Raw genomic sequence first — 12432 nt, forward strand, 5'->3', positions numbered from 1 at the left:
GGCACTGAAAAGCATGTTAATCTTAATATATATAAATCCAGTGTCCTGATGTTTGTTTTCAGTGAACTCTTCACCAAGTCAACCAATTTCGATGAAAATTGGCATTTATGTGTAATTTTTTCCAACTTGAGAGATAGGATAGTTCTTATTTCGATTAATGGTCTTAATAATTTATAATTAATAATAAACTGATTATCAATGTTGATTGGTGTTTAAGCCCGGGAAACAGTGGGTACTTGGTCTCCATGACAACGTTGCGTGCTCGAGAGTCGGGAAACCATCGGTGCTATTCGTTTTTTCTTCGGTACATTACAAAGCATTGTATTAAGTTTTTGTCAAAATTAATTAATTTTCATTTAATTTCATTTATTATAACTGTAAATAAGAGATTTGGTCTCATTTTTCCCTCATTAATACAACCGTGCGAAGCCGGGTCGGGCAGCTAGTATACCATGTAACACCCAAAATGCAAGTTAATACACCATATAGTAACAAAATGCAACTAAAATCATTAAATTAATCAGTATATTTAATCTAAAATTAATTCAAGTCACAATAATGTAATATTTTAATATATTAAATTCAGTGAATGTAATTTATTCAGGATGTAGTTTGTACCAAAATATTTGTACTAAAAAGACTGGAAAAAAAATTCAAAATTTTTATCTTGCAACTGTTATTTGTAACTAATTTTTTATATTACAATGTTGGTACATTTTTTTAAACACACAAATACTTGCAGGTTTATTTTTATTGTTTCAAGTAGTCCTAGACATAATTATCATTCTACAATTGAATCATATATTGTTCAAAATGACACTGTTCTGTAAGTATAAGTATTGTGAAACAATTGTCATATTTGTTCAGTAAAGAGTTTTTTTTAGATAAAAATAATTCATAAAATATAAAAACAGTAAATCTGAAAACACCTGTTTAAAAAACCAAAAATCAGCCCAAAAAATAAAACCATTAAATCTTTTCTCTATTTATAAACCATGATTCAAACAAGTTAACAAGTTATGGCTAGGTTGTGGTAATCATATTGTATGAAACTTGGTTACAGTTGTATATAGGTTTGTTTTAAGGGCCTAGGCTACGTCGAGAATGAAATTACAGCGCTTCCAAGCTAAACGTAGGAATGAAACTTCTGTCGTGGCTGGGAATTGAACCTTGAACTTGGAATTGGTCAGTAACCCCATCACTAGCCATTTATTTATTAATTCCTTTTGTGATGTTTGTTTTGTTAATGGCTCTGTGTGTAGGTCCAACCCATCAAGCTATGCTTGTTAAATTATATGCTTTAGACTTTAGATTATTTAAAAAAAAAAAATACGAGGGTAGTTTAATATTATTAGCTCCTATTTTGGCTTGGAGAAATCTGAAGCACAAAAAAGTTATTTATTATTTTTTTATCGATTTGCGGCTGCAACTTATCACCGGTGTTATCCAGACAAATCCACCAACAAATATTTGGTTTTGTTTTACTTCTAGGTGTCATTCTAAGTGTGATTACTTTAGAAGTGTACAGAATGTTGTTAAAATTTAATGTGCCTTCATACAAGTGGTCATAATTACTCATCAGATATGATTGATAATGAAGCCTGCTCTTTGCACTGAAATGGCTTACTGCTTTGCATATATGCAATTTAATTGATATAGATTGCACTAGTAGTAGTTTGCTAGTTGTAAGTTGTGGTTGGTTTCAGCGCTGGATGTCCACTCTTAGCCTGGCAAGCAGTTCTGTTTCAGTGAGTGCGTTTGACATGGTCTAGTTAATTGTGCTAACACCATTAAACAAAAAAAGCTGTATTTCAATCACTTTCCGATATATATACTGAAACAGGTTTTGTTTCCTATTGTGTGTGTTATTAATATGTAGTGATTAATTTAGGACTCATTAAGCAACTGCAGTGCTTTCAGTGTGGTGTTTACTGTTTGTCTAATATTACATATATTATTAGCATAGCTTTCATTTTGTATTTTTGTACATTTTAAATTGTACTTCTACATTGAACTTGGGGATTTAATATTGTTACCTTACATATATGGGTAACTGAAATTTTTTCAATTATAGCTGTATTTACACTATTCCTGATAATGCTAAATAAACACAAACTGAATAAATGTACGAAATAAAAATTAGTTTGAGAACCAACCCATTTTTTTATAACCCTTTTGTTTAAAGATTATCAAAATTTAAAAAAAAAAAAAAAAAAAAGGTGTGTCTCTGTTTTGTAAAATATTTACATATAAGATTGCAGTAATTTTTTTTTGTTAAGACAAAGAACCCATTTCATATTCAAGAAATTTGAAAATCTTACAGCAATACATAGCTTTTTAAACTTCATATTAATGTAGTATTTGTGAAACCATTTTTATTATCCAGTTTGTATGCATGTGTTCTTTTTGGAACTTTTGCACTTGCATGTCCTGGCAGTCTTTTGCATTTGTCGAACTATCTTTGACGACGGGTGTATGCAGGTTGCAAACTGCATGCACATGTTATCAGGGGTGCAAAAACAGGGAGGAGGGGGGTGGCAAGGTTATTTTGCCCCCCCCCCCCCCCCCCCTCTCTGAAACCTTGAAGTGGGGGCAAACGGGGGCAAACACGGTGCTGTGTAATCAATTTTTAGATAATAAACTGCTTAAATAGCACCATTTTCCACCTTGAAATACTAAATTTCCCCGGGGGAGGACTCCCGGACCCCCTGCTTCAATAGGGGGGGATCGATGATTATTTATAAAAAGGTATATTGCCCCCCTCCTTTTGGAAATTTAGTTGTTGCGCCCCTGCATGTTATCCTGTTGAGGTTGTCGACGAGTGTCCTAGCTGGGCGATGCGAGCGCGACCGGCGGTTGTTCCAGCAAGGGGACGAGTCGGTGAACGTGCTGTTCCACCCGCCCGAGTACAAGGGCCCGGTGCTCTTCTCCTTCAAGGCCAAGTCGTTCTTCGGCAAGAAGAAGGCGGCCGTGCGCGTGGGCTGGGAGGAGTGGTCGGACAGGTTCTCCCTGGACGTGGCGGGCAGCTCCGGCGTCATCACCTGCAAGTCCCCGGAGCTCGTGTACCAGGTGACTCTGCACGACCGGCGTGCGTCCACTCGCTGTGATCGCCTGATCGGAGTAGTCCCGGGCCCCCCCCGGAGGTCGTGGCAGCTTGGCAAAAATAACTCGATATTCCTTCGTTTTCACCTTGCAGTGCATACTTAAAAAGTCCAGTAAAAGGTTACCATCGGAATCACCGAGGAAAAACTTGTTTGAACGATATTCTTGCGACTGGGACGATGGATTTAAAACATTTTTTTACGTCATTGCTGGTTTTCACTGTATGTTGTAGAGAAACCACAAGAAAGGACGAAAAGATAAATTCACAAACACACAGAAATACAAGCAAAATTATTTCTTTTTTTTTTTTTTGTGGTTTCTCTATGACATACGGTGAAAACCAGCAATGGTGTGCGTCCATGAAAATGTACTGCACAATCTAAATGTGCAAAAATTTTTTTTTTTTTTAACTTTTATTTCTGTTGCTTACTATTTGCTTGGATGGTAAGTGAAAATTAGTTTGTATGAGACAAGAATAACACACAGACAGTGTAAATCTGTAAAAGTTATGGCTAGTGAGAAAGGGGTACAGCGTCCATGGGCATGCCATTAATAATTTTCATAGCTGTAATTTTGTTTGCATGAGTACTGTGAACTCTGTGAGTTAGAGTTAGAGTACTCTACAAAATTCAGAGTTCTTTGTAAAGGGTGTCATTTGGCCGGAAGCATCGAGCGTTTCGGAGGGCTGAAAGCTCAGAAGCTCCTTGTGCGCGAGGCACAGTGTGGTGTGACGTCTTTCTGTTGGTAGCTGCTTTCATAGGGCTTAAAACAGTTTCCCTGTCTTTATACGGCTTGGAAATAGAGATGAACGTGAAATGCATATGTGTGTGCTACTTTCTTGATTATTGTACCAAAATATTTTTCCTCAAATAATAATAAAATTAAAGGGGGGGTCTGTAAAGTCGGTTTACGGACGATAATTTTACGTGATAACGTCATAAGAAAACATTGATGAAAAATTGCATACTTTTTAATTTTCAAATATTATTTACAGTTTTTGCAAATTTAATTTAAATAATTTGTTCAAATATAATCAAGAACAATTAGTTAAAAAGCCTGCCTTAACCTGTTTGATATTCTAGAAGATTTTCTCGCATGGTGTTTTGCCGGTTCTTGCACGCTTGGCTCAGGCGGAATGTGACAATGAGTCATGCTTTTTCGTGCGTGCAGCTGGCGTTCATCGATTTATAAGAAGTTTTCACGTCAAAAATTAATATGCAACATTGTTAAAACTGACTAAAAAGTATAAAATAATTTCTCTTATTTATAACCCCATTACAGATTGTACTAAAAATTAATGATTGTGAATTTTTAATAGCTATGAAAATACTTCTAAGATTTAAAACAAAGAAACGTGAAACACAAGTTGCATGAATAGTTCACCAAAGGCACCATTAATTTTATTTATATGAAATGATGTGTGAGTTTTCTCAACAGCTACTCACTACACTCCTTACTGTTATCAGTTGCATGCACTCCACGTTTGTTTGTTTTTTAAATCTTGCAAGTTTTTTCATAGTTATTAAAAATTCACGTTCACAAATTGTCAGGACAAATATTTGCTCAGTTCTAGTAATGTGAGGACAGTAGCATCATTCCAGACTGATTGTTTGTCGCGTGGAGATGTGGAGCAGCGTGTAGACGTTGTGTGGTGGTCGTAGCTCCCGGCCAGAGTGATTGTTCATTGCGTGGAGATGTGGAGCAGTGTGTAGACGTTGTGTGGTGGTCGTAGCTCCCGGCCAGACTGATTGTTTGTCGCGTGGAGATGTGGAGCAGCGTGTAGACGTTGTGTGGTGGTCGTAGCTCCTGGCCAGATTGATTGTTTGTCGCGTGGAGATGTGGAGCAGTGTGTAGACGTTGTGTGGTGGTCGTAGCTCCTGGCCAGACTGATTGTTTGTCGCGTGGAGATGTGGAGCAGTGTGTAGACGGTGTGTGGTTGTCGTAGCTCCCGGCCAGACTGATTGTTTGTCGCGTGGAGATGTGGAGCAGCGTGTAGACGTTGTGTGGTGGTCGTAGCTCCCGGCCAGACTGATTGTTCGTCGCGTGGAGATGTGGAGCAGTGTGTAGACGTTGTGTGGTGGTCGTAGCTCCCGGCCGCCCGTCTCTAAGATCCGGTCGCGCGCGTCCTGTCACAGATAGGCGTGCAGATCCAGCTGACGTACTCGACGCTCACCAAGCAGGTGATATTCACGCCCTACTTCGTGCTCATCAACAATGCGCGCGCCCCGGTCGAGTGCCAGGAAGCGGACCTGCCCGAGAGCCCGTGGACGCACGTGGGGCCCGGGGAGTGCTCCCCGTTCTGGCCGCGCAGCAGCAAGGGCAGCAAGGAGATGCGAGTGCGTGTGTGCGGCACCCAGGAGGCGACGCCGCCCTTCAGCTACGAGACGGTGCACACGACCCTGCTCCGGCTCGACAACAAGGTACGAACGCAGTCTTCTGTTGAACCAAAAATTTTAATAAACCGAATTTAGGTGAGGGGGTGTTCAAGTATTACGTAACGCAATTTGGGGGGAGGGGGGTCTTGTAAAATGTTACGATGTGTTACAAGGGCGGAAGGGGGGGGTTCGAACAACGCGTTACGTATTATTGTTTTTTTTTTATTTAAATAAAAAAATTAGGCAATTACAATTTTCCAAGTTTGCAACCCTTTTCCATTTATGTTTTACGGGGAATCCCTCGATTATATTGTACGTCATTTTTTTTATGAAATAACAATATATAAAATAAAATAAACAATATACGCATGTATTGCGAGTTAGAAATTGCTTGTTTTATTTATTATTACCGCAAACGCGATTAAAACAATAACAAAGGTATTTTAGCGACTTTCCGGTACTTTGCGCAACATAATTAGGACTTTTAGGTAAAAATGGTCACTTGGGTGTTACGTAACGTTTAAGGAGGGGGAGGGGGTACAGAATACTGTTACTGCGCGTTACATGGGAGGGGAGGAATGGTAAAAAATCTTCAAAAATTGCATTACGTAATACTTGAACGCTCCCTGATACATAACTAAGGTATTGTGTATATATTTTTTTTTTTTTTTATACAGAGAATGTAGGTAAGTAGTTGAGTAAATTAAGAAAAGCTTTGGACCCATTTCTTGGACTTTGTTGATTATTTTAGGTCATTGCAGTTAGTTGGTAGTGTAAACAGTTTTTTTTTTTACATCAGGTGCTGTGACTTAATATCTGTCTTGCTCCCCTATATTTAACTACATCTTAGTCTCTTCCCTCAATAAGCATAGCTGCATTCCCTTCATTCTCATTGGATTGTGGTGACTTCAGTGGTGGTGATGGCTCCTGAGGTGACGTGCTCTTCCAGTTGGTGTGGGAGAAAGACGTACAAGCCAGAGACTTGACTAACTGCAAGTTGGTTAGCACTGCGGTAGTGGAAAGGGGGAAAGTGAAGAATAACAGAACTGTTGTTGGCCTACTCCTTTGTCACAATATTTCCTCAACACTCCTGGTGAAAGCTAGCACGTTCTAAAGCTATTCATTCTATTACAGATTGAATAAATTGGTGGGTTTGAGTATGTTGCAGTTCCATGCCTTGTTCATTGACGATATAATCTTGAACGTCATCGGCTGTCTATGTTGTTCCAGTTCGGCGGGCTGAACGTAGACGTCCAGGTGACGGAGGGTGCTGTGTACGTGGCCTTCACTTCGTACGAGCCCGGCCTAGCCCCGGCACTGATCATCAACCACACAAACTGTCCCATCACCTTCTGTGAGAAAGGATTGGACAACAACATGTAAGTGGTAGAGAGTTACAACTCCTAACGTCGTAAGAATGTTTTTTGCAGGCTTTGTAAGTACAGTAAAACTCTATTAAGAAAATAACATCTAAAAAAATTTCCTGCATTATAAATTATAAAAATTAAGCACTGCACCTTTTTATAAAATTTCTCTGTTAATAATTCTAAATTTTTAAGTGCATTGAGAAACTTCGTAACAGGATTTACTGTACATTGTCCAGGTTGGAAATCATAAGGGGATTTTAATTTGTTAAAATTTACCTCCAGGTTTAAGTTTTATTATTGTAATTATAAAAAAAATAAAAAAAACAACATACTTGGGTAATCTTGTTATTAATTGAAGCCATTCTGACTATAGATCTAAATATTTAATTTTTATTATTGTTGAATTTGAGTATGCAGCAATTTATTTTAATATGTATTTAAGACAAAATGGCTGAATCAAAAATGCAAGCTTGTTTTGTACATTATTGAATTTGGTCAACTGGAAATATGTGATAAATACTTGGTACTAATTGTATATGGTACTATAAATTATTTTATTTTTAAAAATGAGAAACTGAAGATTCTTGAAGTTACACTTCCTTAGGCCTCTTGAAGGTTAAGTGTAGGATGCAACGAAATGTGTGTGCACCATGCAAAAAAATTTAACAGAATGAAGTCCAATGTGCATAAGCGTTTCAAGTTGTGTTCAAATGCAAGAGACACAACATATCACATGGTTTATTTTAAAATTACTGGAAAAATAGTTCAGTAACAAATAAATTGGAAAATCTATGCTCATATGTATTTTTTATATTTGAGTAATAGCTACAACTGCTAGTACCAAAGTTTTAATCCCGAAACTAGCTAACATTTTCTGAAATTTGGTTTTCTTTGTGTATACTTACAATATTAGCCAAGAAAAAATACATTAACCGAGAAAAAATATTTTAGCTGAGGAAAAATATTTTTGCAGAGAAAAAATATATCATCTCAGAAAATTGTATTTGTTGTCTTAAATATGATGAGCGCTGTGCTGTCGCTATGTGCTCTAGTTTAATTAACAAACTAAGGATGCAAGCCAATGGCCACATGTATTGTGATACCGTGACTCATAATTTGTAATTATCATGCCAAAGATGTATAACTTCTAATATGCCTACATAAGTACATGCACCTTTTTTCTTCTTCCACAGAACACTCCAGCCAAAGCACATGATGATGTTCACTTGGGCGAAACCCACAGGATCACGGCAAATCATTTGGAATGACGAGAAGAAGAAAGAATTCACTGATGAATTGAGAAAGGTCTGTCAGAATTTTTGTTTTCCCCTTGAATGTGGTTTGCAACATGAATATTGGATTCACTGAACTCATAAAGTTCAGACCCTGCTGTTTTCCAATTCCTGGTCTTGGAAACTTAGTTTCCTGCTATCAACATTTTCTTTAATTGAAAATTAGTATCTCTTGGAAAATATGCCTTGTGAATGTACATTTTTTTTTGTCATAAATTTTATTTAATTTTATTGTAAGATTATAACATGGTATTAACTTCATCAAATATCTTATACTAGAAACATATTAACTGCCTAACAGGCTATAATATATTTTCTTGTAATGTCATCAACTAACTGAACATAGACTGCTGGCTGACGTAGCAATTTCATTTTGTAAAGTTTTCCATTGTCCAACTACTCCTTCCAAAGCTTGTTACTCTATCTCACGAGGTGAGGCAGTTGTAAACGTCGGACCAGCGTTGGGCCATTCGGGAGCACCCGGGCTGGAATCGCGGTCCGGCCGGTCGGAGAGCGCTCCGTGCAGATGCCGTGCCGGCTCTGCGTGATGGGCCGTGGCAGGTTCCTGGCGACCTCGCAGCCGTCAACACGTTCAACCAAAATATAACATAACTTTAAAAAACTATTTATTTACTTCTTATCTGGTTTTTGTGTAACAGCAGCATGAATACTATCGGGTGTGTGAACATCTTGTAACACTGACATGAGAGCAGTTACTTAAGATATTCTCATCTGTCAAGTACTAGTTTTAAGTTCATAGAACTACTGTAAAATTATATTAAATCTTAAATGCCCTAAAAAAAAAAATTGTACCTTTTTAACTATATGCTGATGAAAGTTTGTTGGTTGGTCAAAAGAAGGAATTCACAATACTCGCTAATGGCGAACCGTTTTGGTTTTCATTTCAGGATGGAATCGGTGAACTGAAAGTGGTTTGTGACGAAAGTGCGTTCTGGGTGTCGTTCCTGGACGGCTTGCAGCGGGTTCTGTTGTTCACGCCGGAGATAGCCATCGCCCACAACGCGCAGCTGGCCGGGGAGTTCGAGGCCACGGCTCAGGAGCTGACCGTGTGCGTGCACGGCATGGGGCTGTCCGTGGTGAACAACCTGGTGCGCACCGAGCTGCTGTACATCGGCATCGCCAGGTGAGGACGGGGCCTGTGTCTCCTTATTGCACCGACATGTTTCAACTGCGAGTTCCTTAATTTTATATTGTACTTTTGCCGTGAAAAGCACACTGCACAAATTAGTGTTGTGTAATTTCAATATAGAATTACTAGTTGGTTGTAGGGTGCCGTTGAAAAATTATGATCATTACAAACCATTTAATATTCGCATAATTAGTCATGCGAGTATAGGCTTTATAGGTCGAGTCGAGTTCGAGCGAGTATTCAAGAAATGTTTCGAGTTCGAGTTAAATTCGAGTCGAGTAGTAAAATCCATAAATATCCATTATTTATATATAACTGTAATGTTTAAAGACCAGCAAATATCAAGGCCCTATATAAATCTCGGGTGTGAGGATTCTCATTGCTGCAAATATTTTCATGGTCTTTAATAATTTTGTTTCTTTTGAAAATGCAGAGTATTATTAAAATTTACTTCTTAACCAAAAAAAAAAGTATAAAGGCATTTTTTAATCACCGACACCGAGCAAAATTTTATTCAAAACCATAGCATAAGTGGAAAAGTATTTGTCACTATTCCAGGAAATTTTTGTAGCCATACAATAAATATCAACTTTTTTTTTTAGAATAGTAATACTGTATATATTTTAATATTCATGCCTAAGCCTAAACATAACTCAATATATAAAAAAAAAAAAAAAAAACATATTACTATAGGAATGATCATAATCAACATTTTTGTAGAAGTCTTTCATGGAGAAACACGAGCTGTTCAATGTGCTCTGGAGCAAGGTTTTCTCGGCATGTGGATACAGTGTTTCGGGAAGCCTAAGATGCACATAAAGTTCTGCCATTCCCGATTACACCCGAACAATTCTCCTTCGGCAAACTTCGGAGTTAATGGCCTTGATGTTGGTTCATTCATTCATACTTCCTCCATTCGTACTTCCTCTTATGTCCTCAAGGTGCATTGTGTGATTCTGCCAAACGTTTTCCAGCTCTGGTATCATATGGGAAACTCGGAAGCTGAATGGCAGGCGCTTCAGGCCAATGGTGTCTAAGGATGTCGACGTGATCGAAGAAGCATATCAGCGGTACTTGTCGGAAAAACAAGTTGCTGGAGGGGCTTCAGTGTCCAACGTTACTCTTGAGAACAACATGGAAGTAAGTACAAGTAGATTTTATTCCTACTTTTCACTCTATCTGGTGCCTGAGTTTTAATCTGTGGAATCTCTTGAAAAAAAAACACTTGAAATGTCATTTAAATAATAACAAGTGTTTTAAGGTTTTGCTTGTGTAATATTAATACAGCAAGAACTTCGAATTTTTAATTTGCATGTTTGTTTCAATCCAGGTGAGAAATTTTGAAACATCTGCATTTGCGAGCACTCAAACCCATGATTACAAACTTGATAAGTTAATAACTGATAAATTTTTAAAAAAAGTTGATACTTTTCAATTGTTTGAAACAATTGTACTTAATAAGAACATTATCTAATTTTTAGTTATTTATTCACACGTTTGAAAAATTATAAAACAGAGGTGTGAATGCAGCATGAAAATTAACTATGCTTGCAGATTGATCTGTTGCTGACAATTAGAGTGAATTAAATAGCAGTGCAGTTTACTGAAGAAGTTTGGATGGATTAGGATTATCACTATGTAGTAATTTTTCTTCAAAACATTAGTATGAGAAACATGATAGCATCAAACACGTTGAAATAAGTTTATGTTGAAGTCACAAAAAAAAATTAAGAAGCGAGAAAATATTGTACGAAGCATTTGGTAAGGGATAATAAAAAAAAACTTAAAAATGGATAGGTTGAGTTCTGTTAGCTTTTCAGAATTTATTTTTTATGTACAGAAAATCAGTATATAACACATTTTTGTATCCCGTATTGCACTTTGTAGAATTCTAATCTTTTCTTTTCCAATAAAGATTTGTGTCTTGTACAATTTTCCAATTTTGAGGATTAGTTTCACCTCCTTCCCCCAAAAAATATCTAAGACAAACTAGTCATGAAATTTTCAGGTCTGTTGCATTGGTGTGATGGTTTGGTGTCTGTAATATTGCTTGCTGGGACCCATGTGTATGATAGCAATATGAAAATTACATTTTTTTCGCGGGGAAAAGGTGGCTGACTGGTCCGGTCAGTTGCCTCCCACGGAGTGGATGTAGGGCCAAACCTGGGCTTTTCATTGGGCAACATGGTTGGTGGGTTTTCTAGAGGTGCTTCTGTTTTCCCTGCTCATTCATTCCCTCACTAGGGACAAGATTATATGGTGGATTGCAATTAAACCGAAATAACACAGAAAAGAATGTCGAAACACCGCCTAACACTGAAATGCAAGTTAACACACCATGTAGCTCCGAAATTTAAGTTGCATCTTGGAATAAAGTAGCTTAATTCAAATCATAAAAAAGTAATCTTTTAATGTTTGAAATTCAAGGAATGTCAATATTTCTGGGCAAAAAAAATTGTACCAAAGTGCATGGATCAGAAAAATTAATCTTAATTTTTTTATTGTGCATCTCTTATTGAATCACTTTCAAACCACAAATGCTCGCCATATTATTTTTATTGTTGTGAATTCATCTGTTTTAGACCAATTGATTACAAATTATTTTATCATTAAATGCACAATATTAATTTTATCGCTCTTTTGGTGGAGTGAGTATTACAAAACAGCTTTTTTTAAAATAAAAACAAAACTGGACTAAAAATAAAACCACAAAGTCTTGTCTCTATCCGTCACTACTCCACTCGCACGACCGCGGTGCAGTCGCGGTGGGGGGAAGGGCTGTGGAGAGTGTATGGTGGTGTGTTCCGCAGGTGAACTTCGACACGAACGAGATGCTGCGCCCCCACAAGCGGGTCCTGAGGCGCTCGTTCCAGGCGGGCGTGTGGTTCCAGATGAAGACGTCGCCCCACACGCTGCAGCTGCACGCCAAGCTCAACCGCCTGCAGATCGACAACCAGATGTACGACTGCGTGTTCCCGGTGATCCTCGCGCCCGTCCCCCCGCCCAAGAGCGTGGCCGCCGACAGTGGTCAGTCTCTCTCTCTCTCTCTCTCTCTCTCTCTCTCTCTCTCTCTCTCTCTCTCTCTGTCTTCGCGCAGCTTTTCAGAGCAGCCGGTGGTGCAGTCGTTCGTCAGGACAAGTTACTCA

General features: G+C 38.1%; 1 protein-coding gene across 2 annotated transcripts in view; it reads left to right on the forward strand.

Annotated features, from left to right (window-relative positions):
- LOC134535081 (intermembrane lipid transfer protein Vps13) overlaps positions 1-12432 on the forward strand; it is a 119635-nt gene that overhangs the window by 77193 nt on the left and 30010 nt on the right. For both annotated transcript variants that reach the window (XM_063373940.1, XM_063373941.1), the window contains 7 exons: positions 2866-3069; positions 5238-5522; positions 6708-6856; positions 8038-8149; positions 9045-9280; positions 10261-10426; positions 12097-12313. In XM_063373940.1, the coding sequence (XP_063230010.1) occupies positions 2866-3069; positions 5238-5522; positions 6708-6856; positions 8038-8149; positions 9045-9280; positions 10261-10426; positions 12097-12313 (1369 nt within the window). The remainder of the gene's footprint in view (positions 1-2865; positions 3070-5237; positions 5523-6707; positions 6857-8037; positions 8150-9044; positions 9281-10260; positions 10427-12096; positions 12314-12432) is intronic.

This window comes from Bacillus rossius, chromosome 8 (genome assembly GCF_032445375.1).
Source record: "Bacillus rossius redtenbacheri isolate Brsri chromosome 8, Brsri_v3, whole genome shotgun sequence".
Classification (NCBI taxonomy): domain Eukaryota; kingdom Metazoa; phylum Arthropoda; class Insecta; order Phasmatodea; family Bacillidae; genus Bacillus; species Bacillus rossius.